The 24,741-nt window shown below is 46.9% G+C and overlaps 2 protein-coding genes across 4 annotated transcripts; one reads left to right on the forward strand and one right to left on the reverse strand.

Moving 5' to 3' along the window:
- Positions 1-4,232: 4,232 nt before the first annotated feature.
- Positions 4,233-15,571, reverse strand: txnrd3 (thioredoxin reductase 3). Of its 2 annotated transcripts, none has more exons than XM_068711830.1 (16): positions 15,403-15,571; positions 11,636-11,696; positions 10,829-10,938; positions 10,562-10,669; positions 10,387-10,459; positions 10,165-10,284; positions 9,878-10,020; positions 9,253-9,368; positions 8,775-9,000; positions 8,597-8,689; positions 8,264-8,340; positions 7,152-7,308; positions 6,913-7,020; positions 6,644-6,739; positions 6,425-6,559; positions 4,233-5,696 (listed from the first exon to the last, which is right to left on the reverse strand). In XM_068711830.1, the coding sequence occupies exons 3-16, from the start codon at positions 10,913-10,915 to the stop codon at positions 5,634-5,636; spliced, it is 1,602 nt and encodes a 533-aa protein (XP_068567931.1). In that variant the 5' UTR covers positions 10,916-10,938; positions 11,636-11,696; positions 15,403-15,571; the 3' UTR covers positions 4,233-5,633. The 2 variants fall into 2 exon arrangements, with proteins under 2 accessions (XP_068567931.1, XP_068567930.1); XM_068711829.1 differs by lacking the exon at positions 15,403-15,571 and adding an exon at positions 12,188-12,586.
- Positions 15,540-24,741, forward strand: bin2b (bridging integrator 2b). Of its 2 annotated transcripts, none has more exons than XM_068711831.1 (12): positions 15,540-15,921; positions 17,354-17,434; positions 18,627-18,681; positions 19,152-19,246; positions 19,809-19,904; positions 20,045-20,152; positions 20,256-20,341; positions 21,295-21,370; positions 21,484-21,566; positions 21,726-22,473; positions 23,420-23,512; positions 24,214-24,741. In XM_068711831.1, the coding sequence occupies exons 1-12, from the start codon at positions 15,829-15,831 to the stop codon at positions 24,325-24,327; spliced, it is 1,728 nt and encodes a 575-aa protein (XP_068567932.1). In that variant the 5' UTR covers positions 15,540-15,828; the 3' UTR covers positions 24,328-24,741. The 2 variants fall into 2 exon arrangements, with proteins under 2 accessions (XP_068567932.1, XP_068567933.1); XM_068711832.1 differs by having other exon boundaries at positions 24,217-24,741.

The following is a 24,741-nucleotide window of genomic DNA, read 5'->3' on the forward strand; positions in this document are numbered from 1 at the left end:
TGAGAACGGGATCTTTATGTTTTTCATCACAGTGTCAGAAATGGGCTTCCATATGAAGACATGAACACAAAGAAGAAGGTCCTGAGAATGCGTAAGGCGGCGTCACGCTTTTATTTTGAAAGCCGAAATCAAAGGATATCCATTGCTCTTCCGTTCGGTCTCGTGTCTTTCCACAGCTCCAGTGTGTCAAGCGGCCACGTGTGTTGGTCCAGCACGAGACGCTCTCTGGGGTCTGTAGTGACGTCATGCGCTGTGGATTTCGCCCCTCGTCTTGTCGACGTGACGTCACTTCGTTCATCACTTCTAAAGATGCAAGACTGTGACAGAAGGGACCATCCCGCCAAAGACCAGGACCAGGACCAGGACCCTGTGCCCCGTTGTAAAGCACCGCAGCAGGGCTGTGTTGACAGGAATACTGTAATTCTTAGTGTTTATATATTTAGGTGGATTCATTCAGTTTGGGTGATTCTCCAGACAAATGAAGTGATGAATCTGATTACACTGCTACACTACGTCTGGTGCATATTAAAGCAACACTTTTTGTGTTATCTGCTAATATTCCTTTAGTCTGAATATGAAGCCAAGGTGACCTGAACCAGTCAATGGAGAATAATACCGTTATTAATAGACGTTCTAGTCTGAAGGACCCACATCTCAACCCAAACCCATAATCTCTTGATCCACTTTGGAGCTTGCGTGGCGTCTCCAGCATCAATAAATGAGACGAGGATGAGTACAGGAATGTGTTCCCCTCCACATGAGCGACCTTCAGGGTTCACCTCTAATCCTCTCATCCAGGGTGCTGAACCGGACGGCGTCTTGCAGGGCCGAGCGTCCCGGGGGCAGTAAGTCATGTTCAGTTTGTTGGAGCGGGGCGGACTTCCTGCAGCGCTGCTTTTGACCTCTGACCTTTTTTTTATTCCTTCCACATTCCTCATGTCCGTCTTCAGACATCGTGGATCACATCCCTGAAGAGAGTCGGGACGGGTTAGGAGCCACGCGACTGATCAAACCACGAGGCCCGGTGGCGGGGCGGTGTGAAGACCTCTCAGGGTTTACTGTGGGATGATGGGTAATCGTCTGGGAGTATGTGTGTGTGTGTGTGTGTGTGTGTGTGTGTGTGTGTGTGTGTGTTAAGGCCGGTCAGGAGTCAGCGCACGTATTCTCTCAGCAGCTGACCAATCGGACAAGAGGTGAAGAACTGCTGAGACGTGCTGTTTGTCAGCTGATTGATTATGAATAGGATTTTATCTCTTCATCTGAGTCAGTCATGTGATCTGTGACTCACTGTTCACTTCAAACTGATAATTATGTCAAGCATCATTGATTCAATTAACAATTAACATGTTCCCTCATGTCATATGTCTCAAGGTAAAACTTTAGGTTTTATATGGTCTTATATATACATATATACATATATATGTATATATATATATATATATATATATATATATATATATATATATATATATATATATATGTGTGTATATATGTATATATGTATATATATATATATATGTATATAGTATTAAAATGATCAATGTAACACTTTGCTTTATATAAATGATGTAAATGTAAAATAATGTTTCGTTGCTATGAGACAGGAGATTGTTCTGACAATTCAACTCTTTGTGTCTTTATTGACATAAAAGTTTCAAATAAACATTGTTGACAAAGTATCAAAATACAAAAGTACACAACACCATGTGACCTGCTGCTGTATGAATGAATGAGGACATGATGATACGCTGACATGAGACATCTCTCTGTATCTGACACCACTCCAACGCTGGAGAGACTCTAAGAGACCCTCCCCTCCTCTCTCCTCTCCTCTCCTCCCTCTTCTCTCCTCTCTCCTCTCTCCTTTCTCCTCTCTCCTCCCTCCTCTCTCCACTCCTCACCTCTCCTCCCTGCTCTCCTCTCTCCTCTCCTCCTTCTATTAAACCTGCCCTGAAGACTCCTTCCTAACACATTTGTTGCAGCAGGAGAGGAGGAGGGACGGGGACACACTAGTCCTCTCTCCTCCCTCCTCTCCTCTCTCCTCTCGTCTAAGGGAACATCGTGTCCAAAGGAGCCGACTGCAGCCAAGTTCATCGCTGCAAAAGAAGAAGAAGAGATTTGAAATGAATGAATCCATGAGTGTGTGAATGAATGAAGTGCTGTAAACTCATTGTGGTGTGGTAACTGAAGGCTTGGTGCATCACATCTGGATGAGGTGATGAACTGAATGATGTAATGAAACACTGTTCAGTGTGGTGGCAGTGCATCATGTCGTTCTTCAGCTAAAACCCTGAACAGATGTTATCTCATCCAACCTGATCTCACTTCACCCTCTTCTAGAGACAGCAGCACATTCCAAAGCTGGTGGAGGCCTCGGAGGAGGAGGAGGTCTGCAGGGGGGGGGTATTCTGTTAAACCTTTACTCTGGGTTAGACCTCCGAACAGAAAGACCTCTCTCCATCCAGCTGAACTATTCTAACTGTTAAATACTTTTTTTTTAGTTTTCTCATCACGTTATTTCTCTCAAGATTCATTTCCACCTCCTTCCGCCCAGAGAGGAACAAACGGTCGTCACGCTGATACAGGTCCAGAGGAGACCTCAGTGAGACTGTGCTGCCCTCTAACGGCCAGAGACTGTAAGTAACAGAGCGATACTTTGATCAGGACACGACCAAAGCATCCTGTCGTCTACCGGAGGCTAAAGATCACTGACGTCTGTCACATGACGAATCTACATACGGATCGTGTTCTGGATTATTTCCTCTTTTGTTGAATGAAGCCAGTGGACCGTCCAGCTCGTCATAATACAGTGTCTCAATGTGAAATGATTGCAGTATTACTAAATTACATTTTCAGATGATCATATAAGAACATTGTTTTTGCTATATTCTAATTCTTCCTTTAGTCATAAAGTTTAAGGTAATTATGGATCAATGGATCCCAGAAGTTCAGTTAAACAAAAAGATAATATTCTATCAATCAATCAAATTTAAACATCCAATGAGAGGTGATGTATTCAACCTCACAGACCTATTATTTCATGTAAGTTAATCATTTATTATTTCTCATAGTTTAATCGTTCCCAGTGAACACGACACAAAGGAATTTTCCGGTCAATATGTTTCGTCCACGGCTGCAATATATTATACGCAGGGTTTGATGACGTCAGCGCGGCTTTATGACGATATGAGTTGTGAAATACAGCAAGTCATTGTGAGACAGCGTTGACTTTAGACTTCTCAGTAATCACACTTTGTTTCATTCCAGCTCCTCCTGAACTCTCCAGGCTGCGCTCTGATGAGGGCTGATCTACATTTATAACAGTCACTGAGGTCTTCATGATGTTGGTCATATTACAGGGAAGCCAGGAGGTTGAAGTAACATGAGGTCAGACTGAAGTCCACCGGGTTTGTTCTTGTTCCAGCAGTGCAGCTCTCTGAAATGTCTCCTCATTGGTTCAGTGACAGGATTTCATTTTTACAACAGCTGGTTGCAAAATCATCTGAACGCAGTGAAGACAAAGAAAGTGAGAAATGAGTGCTCTGTTAAGATTTTGATAATCTATTCTCTAATATATACATCTTGTGTATATTGGTAACAAGCCCCCCCCCTCATTCCTCTGGTTGTCAGGATGTAGATGATCTACACTGAGCATCACACAGCAGCTTTGAACCGAGCCGTTTAAAAACACAGAAACCAACACCAGTGAATCCATTAGCTCGATTGTCCTCCATCAGAGCGGGTACCGTCCAAAATAAACCCCATCAAAGAGTCGCCATGGCAGCGTTCGCAGGTGACGGCGTTCTCAGATGTGAGCCGACAAAGACTTCACACCAGTCCAGACCCTGTCGATCAGGACCAGAGAGAAAATGATGCCATTATGTTCTCCACAGCTGCGATGTGGTGAATGGGCTCCACCGTACCAGTGAGGAGCAGCACTCGACCCATTGTTCAGACCTGCATTGTGTCATTTAAAGACACGAGAGGGCTGAGAACCCAAATACATAATGATGACATCATGGAACAAACACTTGATGAACCAGTTCATTCTGAAATGATTAGATGTAAAATAGATATAAATGTAATAGATAAACCGGTTGTGTTTGTTTAAGACTAGCTACTTCCTGCTGCTGTTATTCATTTTCATATTATTTAACATACTGAACGGTTAACTCTTTTGGACTGCCGTTGAAACACACATAAGTTGCTCTGCTGGTAGAATGAGACAACAGTGAAGGTGAATTCATCTTTATTAAATCATGAGAGAATAATCTACAGTGGTTTGACACCAACAAGTCATTTATACAGAAGACCATCGAGCCCTTCAGAGGGTTGAATACATCGTTCACACACAAGTAAAGCAGAAGGCAAACAGGCGAGATGAGACAGACGGCATTAAATTAATTCAGTAAAAACCTGTAAAAATGTCTTTTCTTTCTAAACAACATTCAGAACAATTCAGATTGTTTTTTATATTCAATTCAATCTGTTAGAGGTTTGAAAGGATGAGCCCGGCTCTTGATCTCAGCAGAACGGTTTCAATACTTCAGAGGATAAAAGGCAGAAACACCCCAAAGTCTGCTCACTGCAGAGACCGCTACACGCATGTAAGAGCACTGCAGAGACTACTACACGCATGTAAGAGTACTGCAGAGACCGCTACACACATGTAAGAGCACTGCAGAGACCATTACACATATGTAAGAGCACTGCAGAGACCGCTACACGCATGTAAGAGTACTGCAGAGACCGCTACACACATGTAAGAGCACTGCAGAGACCATTACACGTATGTAAGAGCACCGCAGAGACCGCTACACGCATGTAAGAGTACCGCAGAGACCGCTACACGTATGTAAGAGCACCGCAGAGACCACTACACGTATGTAAGAGTACTGCAGAGACCGCTACACGCATGTAAGAGTACTGCAGAGACCGCTACACGCATGTAAGAGCACCGCAGAGACCACTACACGCATGTAAGAGTACTGCAGAGACCGCTACACGCATGTAAGAGCACCGCAGAGACCGCTACACGCATGTAAGAGCACCGCAGAGACCGCTACACGTATGTAAGAGCACTGCAGAGACCGCTACATGTATGCAAGAGCACTGCAGAGACCAGATTTAAGACAGACCCGGTTAAACATCAGAAGACCAAAGTCCAGAGCCGTGCGTCCTTTCAAACCCTGTCTGTCATAATAGAGGAAGTGTGTATACTGCGACTGAATGACAAGTGTTTGAGGTTGGGGGATTGGACGAAGGGGTTCCGGACTCCATCAGGCGTTCCTGCAGAGGACATCGATCCTCGCCCACCTCAGTAATTTCAGGTTACGGGCCAGGACGTCACAAACAGCCCAAACACACACACACACACGAATACGCATGCATGTGTTTGGTGCTCCTCAACAAGGACACACTGGTGGAGCCCAGTGGGGGGGACATCAGCAGAGTAACCCCGCCGCTCAGCAGCGCTGCGCTCACATCAGAACCAGCTCGGCCTCCGTCAGTCACCTCTGAAGCTCCCGCTGTGTCGGGTTTGTCCTGAGAACGGAGCAGCCGGAGGTGAGCTGAACTAAAAGACGACCGAGTCCTAACGTGAGAGCAGCCCGCTAAACGAGCAGGGTTTAACCTCAGCAGCCGCCCTGGTTGATGTCTCCGCCGGAGCTCTTGGTCACCTCCAGCGTGGTGAAGACCTGAAACGACGAGGAGAAACTCTTATTATGCAGCTGGTTTTCTATTTAAAGGCTAACCGGAATTAAATAATTCACAACTCGAGATGTTCTGTTAAACTACAGCGTGGACGCGGTCTCAACATGAGGAAGTTCAGAGTCCTTCATTCAATCCAACTTCACCACAAAATGGAAATGTGAGCAAACATCAAACGACTGAGCGGCTAAACGCGCCGCAATTATCACCGTCCTCCATTAACATGATGAACGTGTGACGAGATCTGCAATTAACTTAATTGATGCACATTATGCATCACAGCGAACAAACTGAAATATTCATCCGGTTTACAAAGAATCAGAGTAGATTAAATAAAAGTGAGGCCTCTACAAACAGCCTCGTATCACAGATAGAGAGACACACCGGCTGAGTGAGGGAGCAGGACGTCTTCAGTCCACATCACAGAGCAGACGATGTGATGTCACTGAGTGTGCTTCACGTGCACTAGTGTGCTTCACGTGCACTAGTGTGCTGGCTTTGAGCCATAAACGAGTAACCAAGACACCGTCTTTGTTTGGACCACGCAGCCTGTGTGTGTGTGTGTGTGTGTTTGATGCCTATAACTGCAGTGCAAAAGCTCAGCTTCAAAATAAATCAAATAAACCTGTAAGCAGCGATGGGACCAAAGAGTGGAGACTAAGAGACGGAAGGAATGAAAGCCCTGACATCTATAATGACGAGAGTCGACTTCTACCTCGGCGCAGGTCGGGTGGATGCCGATGGTGCCGTCCAGCTGCTCCTTGGTGGCGCCGCATTTCATGGCTGCGCCGAAGCCCTGCGTCACCTCCCCGGCATTCGGCCCCAGGTAGTGGAACCCGATGACTCGGTCCTGCGGTGGGACGGCAACAAAACACGGTCGGTGGTGAGACGCGAGAAGAGGCCGCTAAACTGGACTGAGCGAAGGTGAACTTACGTTGTCCAGCTTGTTGCAGATGATCTTGCCGTAGCACCGGTTGTTGTCTCTGCCGGGCACCGTGAACTCCAGTGGCCAGAACAGACTGTGGTACACCTGAAGACCACCGACAGCGTGAGCCGCAGAGCAGCATCACACGAGATACGAACAACATCAATCCCACTGAATATACTGTAATGCTCGTCCAATCATATACATCCACCATGTCTGCAGTTACACCCGTTTAAAGTCTTAGTGTGTGTGTGTGTGTGTGTGTGTGTGTGTGTCACCTCGAGGTTGTCCTGCCCGTAGAGCTCCATGGCTCTCTCCTCTGACAGACCACAGGAGCCGTACTCCAGAGGGGTGAAGACTGTGGTGGGAACGTTGACGTAGTCACACTGCAGCGAAGAGAAACGCTCGTTAGGGAAATAAAGCGCCACGCCATGCTCAGTGATGATTGAAGGGAGTGTGTGTGTGTGTGTGTGTGTGTGTGTGTGTGTGTGTGTGTGTGTGTGTGTGTGTGCGTTACCTTCAGCGTGGCGCCCTTGTAGAGGCGTCGTGCCAGCAGCTTGCCGGCCTGGATAGCTACAGGCGTCAGCTCCCACTTGCCCTCCAGGATGTCTCCGATGGCGTAGACGTGGGGCACGTTGGTCTGCTCCTCGTCGTTCACCGGGATCTTCCCATTCCTGCCCGGTGGAGAACGAAGCGTTCACGTTTTAAAATCTGAAGAACAATCTGAGCTCACGTACTCATGTAGAACTGCTCCAGATACACCGACGGCTCATCTCTGCACACAGTGACAACTGTCTACTGTCGTTGCTCAACTTGTGACTCGCTCAAAGATCTTAGGTCAACAACACGTTTTTTACATTTTAGTAGAGCAGTTAAAACTTCTTTTATCTTCAGACACAGAGAAACCCTCTTTAAACATACTGCTACACTGTGGTCTGTTCACATGTTCCGCTGCTCTAATCGGTCTGAGTCCAGAGACATTTTGTTCTAGTGAAACATGAACCGAGAGCTTCTGGACTGATTCGCATTTGCGATTCGGTTCCGGTGACGTCAGGCGACAACTAGCTAATTTAAAAAGCAGCAGAGGAGCGTCTGTCCATTATGAGGACTGGAATGAAGGGAGCCTGAGTGGAGAAACAGAACCGTAGTATTGTGATAAGCCCTCCGGCTCCACCAGAGCACTACTGAGGTCAGAAGACCGGGTCCACGTGACCCGCCGAGCTCTTCTGAGCCGGCCTCACACCGTCTTAATCCCCGTCTGTCTCTGAACCAGTCGTTCATTCACAAAAAGTAGAGACGACGACTTCATTCATGTTTCTAACACCTGAAATAATGAGTGAAAAAGTTACTTTATCTTTAAGATAAGATAGATTTCTAACTGTAACTGATGATGTGATTAGAGAAACATAATGAAGTCAGATAATAGTAACATCAGGACACCAGCGTAGAAAGCTCTTAGATAATTCCTTTCATGATTATAAAGCAGCTGACACACTGGACGGGGGAGGGGGACACACCCGTCCTCTACCCCCCCCTGCAGGGAGCCATGGGACCAAGAACTGCCGAGTCACCGTGACTGTACAGAGAGTCTTAAAGGCACAGGCAGAAGAGAAGAGATCGTGAACTCACTTGGGGTTGACTTTGACCCCTATCTGGTCCAGGCCCACCTTGTCGGTGCAGGCGTCTCGGCCCACCGCTATCAGCACCTGAGGACAAACACACGACCCGAGGGTTAAAGGTCCTCCTGCAGCAAAGAGGGGCTAAGTGTAGGCCTGAGACCAGATGTCCTAACGAGGAGATAACATTTAACAACTGAAGCTCACCAGTAAACTACTTCTTAAATACATTACCAACTGCAGCTTTTATTCATACAGCTATGTATTTATTAAATATTGCACAACTCAGGATTCCCTATAAAAAGAAAGTGAACAGAAACAGATGGAGAGATGGATCAGTACGCACCGTGTTGTACTCCCCCTCGATGACCTCATCGCTCTCTGTGGACTTGGCCGTCACCTTCAGCCTGCCGGGAGACCCCGCCTCCAGCTCCTCTACCTGAAATTGTCAAATTAAACACATGACTTAAAGCACATGCTTATATTTTGATGGGTTTTACACATTTCCACTTCGGCCAGCTCACCTTCACGGGGACGTATTGGCGGAGGAACTTGACGCCGTGCTCCTCCATGTGCTCCCCGGCGCGGTTGGCCATGTCCTGGTCGAAGCCCCTCAGCAGGATGGAGCGGACCATGATGGTGACGTCGAGACCCAGGCCGGCCAGGAAGCCGCCGCACTCCAGCGCCACGTAGGACGCCCCGATCACCAGGGTCTTACCCGGGCAGTGGGGCAACGAGAAGAGGTCGTCGCTGGAGGACAAAGACGGACACGGAGGACGTCAAAGGCTGAAAACAACTTCCCACATGTCCATCTGATTCTGGTTAAAAGCCATAAGTCCGTACTAGAAGAAGGAAGCGTTGTGTCACAACAACCTTTGGTCTGAGGTTCTGTGGGGCTAAGTGAGCAGCATGAGGCCATGTGGCGGTTGCCAAAGCAGCAGCACAAACACCAAAGACACGGAGGATAACCGTACATTGACATCGTGTCACCGGCGCTCTCACCTGGTGATGCAGTACTCCTTGTCTCCGGGGATGCCCAGGTAACGCGGCCTCTCGCCTGTAGCCAACACAAACCTAGCCGCCGTGTGAAGCGTCTCCTTCCCTCGTTTGTTGGTCGCCTGTCACAGAACAACAATGACTCGTGGTGATGAGTGATGGGCAGGGTGGTTTGTACTCAAATATTTGCTTTGGGTGCAGCTGGAGATGTGATCGCAACAACACGGCTGAAATGATTAGCAAAGCCTGTTCAAGACAAACAACAACAGGCTGCTGTAACAGGATAGAACACATTTCAAAAGCAGACGGCTTAATCAGATTTGTAGGTTTTGGAAAATGAAATCTGTAACAACTACCGAGACCGGAACCAAGCAAGTGAAGCAGTTAAAGGGAGAGTTCAGATGCTTCAAAGTGGGGATGTATGAGCTACGCATCCACCGTCAGTGTACTACCGACACAGACAGCAGCACCAGCAACGCGCCTCTGTGGACGATATGTCTACCTTCACCTCCACAGCTGTACGTCGCTCTGCTCCCGTCCCTCCAAACAGTCCTCTACTGCAGGTACTACTGCAGGTACTACACCGCCGTCTGTAAAAGTACATTCACGGTTCCTTCAGAGAGGCACCTACCTTGATTTTGTGTGGGTCAATGAACTCTGCATAGGCGTTGACATAGTTGACGTTCTTGTCCCTCAGAGCCACCCTGTAGCCCCAGTTCAGTGAGCCGATGTAGTTGTTCACCGCCGTCTTCATCGTGTCCCAGTTGTGCGTCACTGAGTGCAGACAGACGGTCGTTAGTAGACATCAGCGGGACGCTAACGAGCGACTGTTGACCGAGCTCGCCTCTGATTTACCGCGGCAAACCGGCGCGACGTCCCCCCTCCGCGACCTCCGGGGTCGGCGCTCTGAGCCCTCACCTGTCTCGCTGAACTCCCAGCCGAACTTGCGCGCGTCCTGCATGGCGGTGCCCAGCACGGCCGTCTGGTGCATCAGCTTCTTGGGAATGCAGCCCACGTTCACGCAGGTCCCGCCGAGACCTGATCGGGCACAGCGGGTACGCTTTAGCAACGCGTGGAGCTGGATTTACATATATATACGGTGCATCACGGGCATAGAGGAAGCATCCTGAAGCGTCTTACCCCAGGTGGTTCCCTTCGGTGTGGGCACAACATAGTCCAGAACCATGACCTTCTTTCCCAACATAGCAGCTTCCTGTCAACAGAGCCAGAGTTACTGCCACGCTACGTACGTCTGTCACTTCCTAACACCCTTCTGTAGACAACGGTTAACGGCGGCGGTAACCCCGTGTGTCACCTTTGAGCAGGCCAGGCCTCCGGAGCCTCCTCCGATGACGATCAGGTCGTACTCGTACGCTTCGTTGTCTCCGCTCAGCAGCTGCTTCAGGCTGCCGTCTTCATGAGCCTGACGGAGACATTAACACATCAACACGCCGCTCACGTGCGTCCATCATGCAGTGACCGTACGTTATTATTAAGACACGGTGCCGGTGAACGAGTCACTTGATGCACAACACAAGGACTCTGAGCAGTCAACAGTCAGCGGCACGCCGGTGCTCCTCACCTGCATGGTTTTGTCACAGCCGCCGACGTGCGTCTTGTTGATGAAGACGTTGGGAACGCTTTTCTGCCCCGTCATCTCCAGCAGCATTTCCTGGTAGTTGGTTCCATCCTCTGGACGCACGGTTAATGTGTCGTCAGTGCAAAGTGAATACTAGTAACCGCTCCAACACGTCTACTCGTCATGTGGTAATCAGAGCACGGCTCACACACAGAAGAACGGGCAAAAATAACAGAAAAGGGGAAGCGTGATGCAGCACAACATGTGTCATCATTGTGTGTATCCGCTACAGGTCTGTCTGTGCTCACACCAAGGACACTTCACTACAGGATCAAACCGGACTGCTGATGTAGTTTAACATCCGGTTGGGCCAGTCGACCGGCCCAGCGGCACAGAGCAGTGATAATATCCACACTGATCTGGACCGGAGGTCAGCCCGATCACGTCCCAGAGCTGTAACATGTGCTGATCAATCTGTTCTTGAGCTCGTCAATCATTCCCCGATTAATCACCAGCATCCCTTTGTCCTCCCTCAGCCCACAGCTGACCTCCACGAGACAGGTTACTCTTCACGGAGATATGGCGCGAGGCCAGTTAGTCTTCAGAGTGACTCAGCAGGTTTTGAGCTGCTGCACAGGCCGAGGAACCAACGTCCCCTCTACACCACGGAGGACTTCACACAGTGAAGGAAACTCCACCATTCATATTTAAGGTCACAATAAATGACCCAAGACAACGTATTTAAAAAGGTTTATAACAGTAACACAGCTGTAGACGGGTTATTAACGTAGAGTAACGTCTCCATCTTACCTATGAGGTCCAACTCCACCACGTTACACTCCACGTTCAGCTCTTTGAACAAGGCCTTCACCTACGAGACACGAGACACATTACGAGACACAACAAGACATTAGGGATCAGCTTCACAACACCTTTATATTAGAAATACTAACCGGTACCGCTCCGTCTCCATAGAACCACGTTGTTCATTGTTAGCTAACCCTCCGTGTCTCCAGCACACAGCGGTTAGCTAACTTAACGTCACAACAAACTACACTTTAAATAGAAGTAACTTCGCTGACGTTACTTTGTAATCTGTCGACTCTCGTTATAACGTAACGTTAGCTATGAACTCTAACGTTACTTATGTAACGAACTTTTATAAGAAGTGCGACCATATAACACATGGTAGTATCAAACACCGAGCCGACGTGGACTCCGTTAAACGGTTCGACGTTTATAGGATTTGGCTAATTTACAGTAAGAACCCGAAACTCCAGCGATTAGACGGAGCCCGAGCACTTCGTGGGACAAGATGGTAAGTTTCCGAACCGGCTCTTCGACGTGAAAGCACCGCCTTACCTTGACACAGTACGGACAGTAGCTTTTACTGAACACCATCACCGGATTGGAGTCGATAAGCTGCTGTATCCGAGACTTGAGTTCGTTCTTCCCGGTGTCGACGGGAGGCATTGTCGAGCTGTTTCCGTCCGCCTGCGCGGAGCTTCGATAGACGGCTGACGAGTGAACACGGAGACACCTGGAGTTAAAGTGAGTCTCTCTGAGTGAAGGTTCGAGTGTCTCTCGGCTCGTTCTCCAGGAGAACAACACTAGAACACCGATGAACCGCGGGGTCGACCTCGGCTCTTCTCCCTCCGCTGTCAGCTGCTCGTCTACCGGACCCGCCAAACGCCTTTCACCGTTTCTTGTCTCGCTGCTTTGGGTGCGCTCGATCTGTGTCACCTCGGTCGCCGCATGTTTCGTTGCTCATCGTGGTCGAGAGGAGGAGCGCCACCCGCGCGGGCAACGCCGAGCACCAAAACGCGCAAATCCACACAAACGTCACAAGGGTCGCCTATTTACATGCCGTGAACGCGCAATAACGATTATTGTCACCGATTGAACCCACAGTATTCAATATTTGATATTTAATAAAGCGCGTGTTTAGATCGAAACACGGCGATGAAAACAAACGGGCCTACACGCGCCTCTGGAAGACAGACAGTCCTAAATGATGTAAAACTGGTGAGGCGAAGAGGAGCACGGAGCATGAGTTTAATATTGATAAATGATTGACAGTGAGGGAGCTCAGAGCATTCCAGATGAACATCCCTACGTTGCGTTATTAGCAGCGTTAGTTGGTTATCTAGCGCCATCTGTCGGTGTACACGGTGTATTAACGTCTGCTGTACTGTAGACCTGCTGTGATCTGGAGACACTGAATGGATCTTTACCTGAGGTGATTCAACACTTATCACTTATTATGTACTTTATGTAACAGTGATGGGGACATTATACGTCATAATACTACTAGTACTTTCCCTTTGAACAGTCTGTACACAACTACAACTGCTAAGACTACACAGCTTTCAATCTAATTTACATACACGCTTTTTTTGTTAAACTTTTTTCATCATATTCCTCGATATAGGTTTAATTTTAATTCAGATACATAGTACATTTTAATAATATATATATATATATATATATATATATATATATATATATATATTATAGATATATTGTACATATTTGTTATAGTATTTGTTGTATTTTTATTGTTATTTTCTTTGATTCTATATTCCTGTTTCTTGATTTTTGTGCGTACTTTTATTTTTTATTTAATTTTCTTTGTGTTTATGTCGTGCACCAGTACACCAGAGCGGAGCCTTGATCCTTGTACATTAAACCTACTCGACAATCAACCGGGTTCTGATTTGAGTCAGTAATTATTCCAGCTCTCCAGCATTAGCATTGCAGTTTTATAACGAGGCACTCACAAGAAACAGGTTAATTAACATCAGTATCAAAATACTACTACTTGTACTCTAAATCGTTTAAGTGTACAACATAAAGCCATGCATGGATGATGTGGGACTATGAGTCCATATCACCAGAACCACTACATCACCGAAGGAAGTTATGACTGACCACAGAACAAATCTCCATTTTATTTCTTGTCATGTAAATGTTTTCACATTGTACTTCATATTATTTTTTTTTCATATTATTTTTATTTTATTTATTTATTTATTACACTATATTTTCCCGTTGAGGGGGAAATTTTTCTCTGCACTTGACCCATCCCTGTACCAGGGAACAGTGGGCTGCGACAGGCGCCCGGGGAGCCGGACACTTCGACTCAGCTCACGTCCCAGATCGAACTGCCGACCCTCCAGTTCCCAGACAACCCTCTTAGCCTAGTGAACTAGTCGCCCCCTGTATTACTGGATTTGTTCATTTAACGTTTCAGTTATGTTCTCTGTAAATTGTATCTCCCTGCATACATCTCCTCCCCAGGCCTTCCTGGAAATGCCATTGAAGTCAATAGAGAGGCCTTTATAGGCATGGACAGACACGAGACAATAGGCCTCTGGGCACAGACAAGAAAGAGGTCCTTCTCCTATCCTGTAGTAAGACACCCAGATGACAACTACAAGTAGGATGTGACTTGTTGTAGTCATGTTGTGTCTCTTTGTAGTCATGTTGTGTCTCTTTGTAGTCATGCTGTGTCTCTTTGTAGTCATGCTGTGTCTCTTTGTAGTCATGTTGTGTCTCTTTGTAGTCATGTTGTGTCTCTTTGTGGTCATGCTGTGTCTCTTTGTAGTCATGTTGTGTCTCTTTGTGGTCATGTTGTGTCTCTTTGTAGTCATGTTGTGTCATGTTGTGTCTCTTTGTAGTCATGCTGTGTCTCTTTGTAGTCATGTTGTGTCTCTTTGTAGTCATGTTGTGTCTCTTTGTAGTCATGCTGTGTCTCTTTGTAGTCATGTTGTGTCTCTTTGTGGTCATGTTGTGTCTCTTTGTAGTCATGTTGTGTCATGTTGTGTCTCTTTGTAGTCATGCTGTGTCTCTTTGTGGTCATGTTGTGTCTCTTTGTAGTCATGCTGTGTCTCTTTGTAGTCATGCTGTGTCTCTTTGTAGTCATGTTGTGTCTCTTTGTAGTCATGTTGTGTCTCTTTGTAGTCATGCTGTGTCTCTTTGTAGTCATGCTGTGTCTCTTTGTAGTCATGTTGTGTCTCATTCAGTGATATTTCACAGGTGGAGCTCAGGGGGACCCTGACCTCTAGGGTAACTAGGCCCATGCTGTGACCCACCCATGCCTACATTCTTGTTGATTGTTGTTTTTATATATAATGAACTGTAGTCCTGAGCCTCATTCTTTTCTTCTTCTTTTTATCGTCAACATACGATGATTGTATCAGGAGGATGAGGAGCTAATGATTAACGACACAGGTAACTTCTATGTTACATAATGAAAACAAATCCATGAAATATTAATGTTATTACTCAGTGTTGGGCCACATTGGGTTGGGACATGCATGTTAGTCATATCACGATTGTGAGAAGCGGAAGCGTCAACAATGGCCAACTCAGCAAACAGTAGCTCACTTCACCAACCAGCTGATGCCTGATCAGTACGACAGACATGAAATACATATAAATCAAAACGTCATTTTGATACAAAGTGCTATTGTGTAATACTTTATCTGTGGACTCAAACCAAACACCTAAACGTGTGAAGACGGCTGATCCGCGGCTCCCTGTGTGCGTCATCGCCGTGAACGCAATCTACTCACATCGTTCTCAGGTGAGCGTCGTTGGATGACTTCCACCTTCCACCCGACGGGGAGCGGAGCGCAGTTTTGCAACAGTGTGACGCGATGTTTGATCGACAGGTCGGGACGCGCAGAGAGAGCTCCGGTGACTCTGGACGAGCGTGAGCAAGAGCAGACTCCCTCCAGCAGCTGACGATGTGAAGAACTTCATTCCTCGGTTTACCACTGCCTGTGTCTGTGTCTGTGTGTGTGTGTCTGTGTGTGTGTGTGTGTGTGTGTGTGTGTGTGTGTCTGAGTCAAGATTTTGCATCGTTGCTCCTCCTCCGTCGCCGCCTTGAATTTAAGTCGCTAGCAAAGCTGCTGCGAAGCAGTTTCTCAAGAGGAAGCAGAAGAGTGGGAGGAGGACTGACTTTAGTGAGGAGAAACACAGAGAGAGAAAAGTTCACGATGGCAGAGAACAAGATGGGCCCGAACCTCCAGGCTGGAGCCGGATTCCTCGCCAAACGGGTCCAGAAGTCGTTGAATCGAGCCCAGGAGAAGGTGAGCCAGAGCACTCCAGTGTTAAGTTCCTGTTTGACTTAAGACCTGTTCACCAGAAGCGCTGTCATTAGGAGAGCTGAGGTGACCTCTTAGAGCCTCATCCTGCTGTGGTGTTAACTCATTAGATGCCTGCTGGAGCAGCTCAGACCTTCTTTAAGGGCCTCTAAAGGGTCCTAAAGGTATCAGGATGTGAGGCATGTCTGAGGGGGGTTAGTTTCCAGCTGTAGATTTACAACAAAGGAGGCCAGCTGCTCATTCAGAGAGGATTAGTTCAACACATGCAGCTTTTATGTGCTTTAGTAGAAATATGACCAATGAGTCAGAAGGAATAACTCGTCCCCTTGAAGCTTCTGTTACTCTCCCCGTCTACAGGCCCGTTATCTAGCTCCGTACCGAGCTGTAGCTCAACGCACCAAGTGAGAGGATAAAGATAACGTCACAAAGAGTAAGAACCTGTGATCCTGAGCAGACCTGTCTACTCAGGGAGTGACCTGCATCCTTTGTTTTCAACAGGCTACATTCAGATGATCGGCCTTTCTTATTTATAAACCAGCAGCAGGACTTTCCCTGTCTTTCTGAGCGTCGCAGTGTTGTTAACCGCTGCACGAAAAGCTGCCACTTCCTGACTCTGCACTTCCTCTCTTTTTCTCACTAGTTTGCAGTTGACTCGTTTGATTTCACTGCTCCACCTTCCAAACAGCAGCTACAGTGTGCGTGCGCTCTGCAGGACCGAAGCCCGTAGTTTTTGCTCTGTAATCCTGAAAAACAATGGATCATATTAACCTACTGAGAGCCTGTTGAAGGTCATTCTGGCTCTGAAACAGCTGCGTCCACAGTGGACTGTGAAGGCCCACGTACTAGTTTCAGGGAGGCATAGGAGTATGTGGTACTGTGTGTGGACCATGAATCTGTAATGGTTAATACTGCTAGACCGCTGACTCCTGCTGGCCTGACAATGGAGACCCTAACGTCTCTTTAGGCATTTCTATCCCACATCTTCCTACCGGCTGACATTTACACTGATACGATGTATCTGCAATGTGCTGATCTGGTTATTGGCCTGGCTGATTAAAGAGTAAACGCTCCTTTAACTGTCATGACAATAAAAAGTATCAAAATCGATGCAGCAGAACCAGAGATGTCGTCTTTTTATTTAGGTCCAAGCATTCTTTCTTCCTCGTCAAAACATGGTGCCTACATTACCCACAATGCAGTTGGACTGCCAGCGGTTTGGCCAGAGATTCGGACGCGTTCCGCTTGTTGCGGCTAATGGAGCCTCTCAACATATGCAGTAGTACACAACACCTGCAGACTTAGTTGAGTTGGTGGAGCTCCTCTTTAATCATTGAGGCGCTATAGTCATCATGTATGCTTACATGACATGGAACCTGTGTCTATCCTGTGTGAAACTGACTCTGCCGTCCTCCCTCAGGTCCTTCAAAAACTGGGCAAAACCATGGAGACCAAGGACGAGCAGTTTGAGATGTGTTTCCAGAGCCTCAACAAACAACAGGTACACAGACAATGTGAGGGGGTCTCTCTACGTGGTCTCTACGGGGTCGCTCTACGTGGTCTCTACGGGGTCTCTACATGGTCTCTACGTGGTCTCTCTACGGGGTCTCTACGTGGTCTCTCTACGTGGTCTCTACAGGGTCTCTACGTGGTCTCTCTACATGGTCTCTCTACGTGGTCTCTACATGGTCTCTACGTGGTCTCTCTACGGGGTCTCTCTACGTGGTCTCTACGGGGTCTCTCTACGTGGTCTCTCTACGGGGTCTCTCTACTCTCTACGGGGTCTCTCTACGTGGTCTCTCTACGTGGTCTCTCTACGTGGTCTCTACGGGGTCTCTACGTGGTCTCTCTACATGGTCTCTCTACGTGGTCTCTACGTGGTCTCTACGTGGTCTCTCTACGGGGTCTCTCTACGGGGTCTCTCTACGTGGTCTCTCTACGGGGTCTCTACGGGGTCTCTCTACTCTCTACGTGGTCTCTCTACATGGTCTCTACATGGTCTCTACGTGGTCTCTACGTGGTCTCTCTACGCGGCAGCCCCCCTCTGCCGTTCACAGAGGGGAGCTTCGCTTCATTCCTACTGTGCTCCTACTAACGCCTCCAGTTAAACGGGGCGCCACCGAGTCTTCAGAAACTAGGGCGGTGTGTTTGGTTCCCGTTGCTGAGATGCCAACCCACAAGACCACGACGGTCGGGTCGGCCTTGACAGGAAACCCTTGAAGCGAGATGTACCACCTTCTTCTTTTCTCATCAGTTCTGCATAAATACTGTGTGTTTTGTCTCCTCTAGATATCTGGGTAAACACAGGCACTACCCTTGATACTACAATACATGAGAGTGTGTGTGTGCTCAGATTCAGGAAACTATACGTTTTAAGGTTTACCAACATCGACTTGACCCCTTTTTGTCTTTTGAAAAGTGAGACTGTAACGTTGGACAGAGGAATTAACTTAATATTGCTTTTTACAAATGAAAAGTTTAATTTAAAGGCAATAAAGTGCACATCAAATGAAGTGATTGTTGATTTATTTTGCGCTGCTCTGAACTTGGTGCAGAAAAAGGTTGCACCGTGAACAGAAGCGCGCCGAGGTTTCAGAGGAAATGACGAAGCACAAATGGGTCGGGTCGTCCACAGAGCTGCCCTCTCTGGGCGTCGCTGAATTTGACTTCTCTGCGCTTTGTGTCCCACACAGATGGATGGAAGCAGGTTGTTTAAAGATGTCAAGGCCCACCATGCAGCAGTGAAAGGTAGGACACACACACACACACACACACACACACACACACACACACACACACACACACACACACACACACACACACACGCAGCACAGTGCTGAACAGAACACCACCCTTTGTGCAGGAGATTCGGTGAATAATGGGGAAGTGGATTTCTTCTATTCTCGGACCCCGTGTTGACTTTTGCAATTCCGTCTGCGTTGCCGTCTTGTACGAATCCTGCGGTGGAAATGGCAAACGCAGCATCGCGTCTGTGGTTCATGCGTTTCTGGTGTTGTCAGCTGTTGCCCCTGCATTGTGAGCTCCGGTCCAGGAAACCAGTGTTGTTCTGACCTTCTCTGTGTGGGTGAAGCAACAGTGCTACAAACCCTTTAAAACAATACGAGCACAATGGACTGTGCTGCTGATGCTGGAAGATAAATTCATGATGATTTGCTCTTTTCTTGTATTGTCCTATAACTTCCTGTTCCTTTCCACAGCCGTGCATGAGACGTCCAAGCGTCTGTCGCAGACGTTGCGAGACGTCTACGAACCAGACTGGAACGGAGTGGAGGACCTCGCCGTCATCACAGAAGTACGTCCACGATGTGTCTTTGAGAAGGTTTGATAAAATCACCTTACTTCAGCAGGTTGGGCTGATTTCCAGGAAATGTTTGGTTTCACCAAGCAGGTTGAAAGAAGCTTGATCTAAGTAACCATGAAAATACACTCGGCGACGTCTTTACGAGGGACGCTTTGCTTGGATCGGGTTGGACCACCTTCCTTCAGAACTGGCTTAATTCTTCGTGGTATTGATTAAACAAGATGTCGGAAACATTCCTCAGAGATTGTGGTTCATATTGACGTGACAGAATCATGCAGTTAATGCTGATTTGTCAGCTGCACATCCGTGATTAAAGTCCGAGAGAAATCGATTGGCACGTTGACGCCGTGGGTTGTGACCATAGACTCTATATAAGAAGTGGACGTAGTCATGGCGACGTTGGTTTATTGGCTAGTGGACAGCTGTTATGAAGCCTCGAGTAAAAACACATTTGTGATACATTGCACAACATATTCACATCCCTTTTTTTGCTGAGATAATGTTCAGTATTTAGAGACAGTTGCACTGATGTGATAACAACTGTGTCTCTCAGAGTGAAGACCTGCTGTGGAACGACTACGAAGAGAAGCTCAGTGACCAGATCGTGCGCACCATGGAGAACTACACGAGCCAGTTCCCCGAAGTCAAGGTAACCCAACGCTTTTCTGAACCCGAATCGGTTCCTGCTAAACTGCATGCATGTGCTAGAATGGCTTTTGGGCCTCTTAGGTAACAGCAGTCTGATTCATCCTCATTAACCACATTAAGAAACTCGTGTGTGTGTTTCAGGAACGCGTATCTAAACGCGGTCGCAAACTGGTGGACTACGATTCAGCGCGTCACCACTTGGAAGCGCTACAGAGTGCCAAGAAGAAGGATGAGGCCAAAATAGCAAAGGTAGCGTTGGTATTTCACATGGCACAGAAATGCCGATGTGACACGAGTGTTGGCTGATAAGAGTGGTTTCAAAAGTCATCTAATTTCGGATTCTCGTCAACAGGCGGAAGACGAGTTCAACAAAACCCAGAGCGTCTTTGAGGAATTAAATAACGAGCTGAGGGAGGAGCTGCCTGTTCTCTATCAGAGGTATGGTTGAAAAGAACACGGTCCTAAAGATATAACACTGATAAGAACAGTGAAGGTAGAATATCACTGTAGGAATAAACACGTTAGATGCTGACGTCCATGTGTCCTGTTGGGTATTCCAGACATACTTCGGTTATTAGGAACATGCAATATGTGAGAATAAGCAATTTATGTTTATCATAATTTAGATAGAGCTTTTAAGAACTGTGTCCTTATATTGACTAACAGTAACTCTGAAAGCATGCTCATTCTACTATAACATGTCATATTTAAGTGATGCAGAAAATGTCTTTTTATTTTCTGTGAGATTCTATGCTGGTAGTCGATGGCAGACAGTGGAGATATTACAGGAAATGAGTGGAGAGTGAGATGAGAATGAAACAAACTAACTCAACCTGCACAGGACACACTGCATTTTGTCATTTCGGTTATTTCACCGTCTGCCATTTACGCCACTGGGGATAGTAACTTCCATCTTTGGTAAATTGGGGTAGCTACAAGTTGCTGCTGGGGAAAACCAAAGCTGTCGTCTTCCTGTTTTGGTTGAAACGGAGCCTTCATTTTCCCGGGAGGTCGCACCCGGTGGCAGACAGAATTGTATAGTGAAAGTGAGGCTGATAGGGAACCATTCTAAATGGTATTATTCAACAGTTGTGCAATCAACATTTACTTCATAATGGTAAGTTATAGCATAGAGACTCTCTATTGACACTTTAATCTGAACAAAACGTGCAAGAACATTATTAACAGGAGCTGTTATACTATTCCTGACTAGAAGCTTTAAGCATGAAATGTGCATTCAGGACTGCAAAAGTGTCCAAATGGAATTAGTCCAAGCAGACGTTTCTCCAGAAGGTGTGTGAGACACCTTAACTGAGCTCCATTTGTAATCCACTCAAGAAGAGCGTGTGAATGAACCGAATCTAAACTGAGAGCGGTCTTTGTGTCTGTAGCCGGATCGGTTGCTATGTGACGGTGTTCCAAAACGTATCCAACCTGAGAGATGTCTTCTATAAGGAAATGAGCGTGGTAAGATATGACGCTTCTCATACTTGTCATGTGAATTACTGACCCTGAAAACTGCATTCCATCTTGAGTTAATGTTCACGGTGTGTGATTTAGTTTGTGTGTTTGTGTTGCAGCTGAACCATGAGCTGTACAATGTGATGAAGAAACTGGAGACTCAACACTCGGGAAAAGCCTTCATCGTCAAGGGTCTGAACAGGTAGGGCACTGTTTCTTCATCTGTGGTCTCATCTAGTGAGTCCACTACACAGGACTATCTATCCGCCGTGTTTTGGTTCAATATGCTGGAGTATTAATAAATCTGTTCAGGTAGATTTATAAAATGCTTCATGCATCTTTTCTTATCTTCTTCAAATAGCATGACGAGCAAGTCAAAGAAGCGAAAGTCCCTGGTTATCTCCAACCCCATCCCTTGCAATACAGCTTTCCCAACCGACCACGTCTCCATCCACCCTTCCACCGAAAACGGAAAAGACGTCGAGCCTTCTTCGCCCGTCCAACAAACTCAAAGCACCTCCGAGGAAACCGGCTTGCCAGAAGAAAGCAGCGCTTCGTCCAAAGACGTCAACTCGTCGGACTCCGATCTCAGCTCCAGCGGCGCCAACACGCCCCAGAGGCGGTCGGTGTCCGACAATGAGACCAGCGACCGGTGCAAAGGGAGTCAAAGTCCGGAGGAGGTGGAGGCAAAAGCCGACCCGGCTACAAACCAGTCCGACGACCCTGTGGTGGGTGTGCCAAAGTCAGAGGCTGCAAGTCAGGAAGTGTCCAATCCCTGTGATTCTGCAGATAGCGCCCTGCAGAGTCCAGAGCAGGAGAACGCGAGTGACCCAGGATCCGAGAGTCCAGAGCAGGATGTGAGTGACCCAGCATCCGAGAGTCCAGAGCAGGATGTGAGTGACCCAGCACCAGAGAGTCCAGAGCAGGATGTGAGTGACCCAGCACCAGAGGAGGCAGGGCCAAAACCTGCACCGGTCCCCGCCCCTCGCATCTCCTTCCGCTGCACAGATAGACCCGCGCTCTTAGTCGCTAAGAAGCAGGATGAAGAATCGGTCCAACAGGAGACCGATGACTCCAGTTCCCACAATCCACCAGGCTTCCTTTACAAGGTACATAGCTATGATTTAAAAGAGTACTCGCCAATTTAGCATTGTACTCGTATAATGTTGTCTGACTTTGTCTTTTTTATTCAATACATTTGTATTCCTTCAGTCAAAAGCTACTACATTACCCACAACACAATGTGCTCATTTCTTTCTAACTCCAAAGATCTTTTTACATTTTAAAAGTTTTGTACAACTTTCTTTCTCACATATGCAGTAGTAGGCTACTCCCCAAGACCCGTAGACACACTGATGTATGAAACTGGTGGAGTTCCCCTTTAGTACAGAGCTGGAGTCAGTATGTTAGCTTAGCATAAAGACTGGACACGGGGGGTAAACAGCTAGCCTGGCTGAAGTTTAAAATGAAACCTGTTAGCACATTTTTAAAGCTCACTAATGAGCATATTGTATCTCATATCTGTGATCCATACACAAACAGAAATGTTAAAACAAGATGCTACATCTTTAGGACATAGCCAGGTTTGGCTTGTTTCCCCCGCCTCTGGTTTTTTTGCTAAGCTAACATGAGATTGATATTGACTTTCTCAGCTCCCTCTCTTTTAAAGGAAACAAACAAGTATATTTCTCATTGCAGTTTAATGTTGTGTAACAACAGCACAAGTAGAGAGAAAGAGTCACAACGTTAGCTAGCTAACATTAGCCACCAGAAGCTACTGGTGATTCCAAAGCAAGGAGCTGGAAACCCCCCCGACTGTGTGTTATTGAGCAACAGTGTGTTTTATTGCTAATGAGTTCAACTTTTCGTTGGTCAGATGAAACGTGTTATTTCCTCCTTTGCACCGTTTCACTTCAACAGACGGACTAATGCTTGTTTACATAATTGGACTAGCATAGATTTTTGAAAACATGATTTCAAGTTCAAACCTGCAACTGTTACTCACTAGTTTAGGTGAGCTGACCTTTCTAAAGTGAACTACTTGTTTCACACCAGGGGGTGGCGGTAGAGAGCCATGCAGCGTCTGAAGATGGCCTGCTCCACTTTGAACAGGGGGACGTCATCCTGGTGCTCGCTGACACTCTAGAGGTTTGTGTGCGTTCTTGTGTTCTCTTGTTTAGCAACTCCAGACAAAGACGATTACACACTCTCCTGTCGGTCTGTTCTTCTTCTATTCTGTTGGAGCCTTGTATGCATCCTGCTGCTGATGCACTTTTCATCACATCTGTTCTGTTTCTCTTTGAGTGATGACTTCAGATGTTTCCTGTGGTAGCGTCACACTGAGGTACTGAAATGGAGTCTGACAGCAGGAAATGTTTCAAAAGTCTAAAATAAAAAATCAGGAGCTGTTTTCACAAAATATCCCAAATAACCCTAACCCAGATAGAAGCGATCCAATAGCACTGAAGATGTTCCACGTTCACCGTCAGATGTCAGTGATGGTGAACTTGGATCTTAGCTGTGAGAGTTATTCATTGGTATTGGACATTAGTTTGGCACCAAATTAAATAAATGAATAACGCTGATTTCATGGCCATCATCAGATTAGCTGCAGAAATAAGTGCTCCCTATCAAAGGACCGTCTGTCTCAGCAGAGGAGACTCTTAGCCAGAGACTCTCAGTACCATTCAGAGTCCTAATAGTAAGAGTACAACCCACGATTTCATGGTCGGACCCTAGAAAGCAGGAAATCACAGCAGCACTAAGCCCTCACTCAAAAAGCATGGGGTCAGAGGGTGGATTTGTTTCCTCGAGATCTTACTCGTGTTCTAATGTGCGTTGTCTCGCAGCAGGACGGCCTGGTGAAGGGGATCAGGGAGCAGAGCTGGAACCAGCACAGGGATCTACAACATCACTCTGGGATCTTCTCGGAAAAACTCCTCCAGCCGGTTCAGGCAGAGTGAGGCAATAGTCACTCCTCAGTCCGTAATACTTTCTTCTTCCATCGAGCAGTTGGTGACTCACACACACACACACACACACACACACACACACACACACACACACACTCGCACACACACACACTCGCACACACACACTCAAAGGGAATGAACCCATATGTTGTGGGTGCAGAAGCTGATACAGATGAGCACCAGGCCCACGTGGGACCTCACATGCTCTGATGTTGCAACTCTTGGAAGGAAAAGAGAACCAAAGAACATTTTGTAAGAGATGTTTGGATTGTTAAATGTTTCAGTGTTTTTGTTCTTATTGCTTTTTTTAAAAGTCTTTCTGTGAAACACTGTGAAACAAAATGTTTTATACTGATGCTGTGATCTTCTGTAAAATTTCCTAATAAAGTTATGAATAAAAGAGGA

The sequence above is a fragment of the Cebidichthys violaceus genome, unplaced genomic scaffold (assembly GCF_023349555.1).
Source record: "Cebidichthys violaceus isolate CVI_PGR_0920_01 unplaced genomic scaffold, fCebVio1.0.p SCAF_17, whole genome shotgun sequence".
Classification (NCBI taxonomy): Eukaryota; Metazoa; Chordata; class Actinopteri; order Perciformes; family Stichaeidae; genus Cebidichthys; species Cebidichthys violaceus.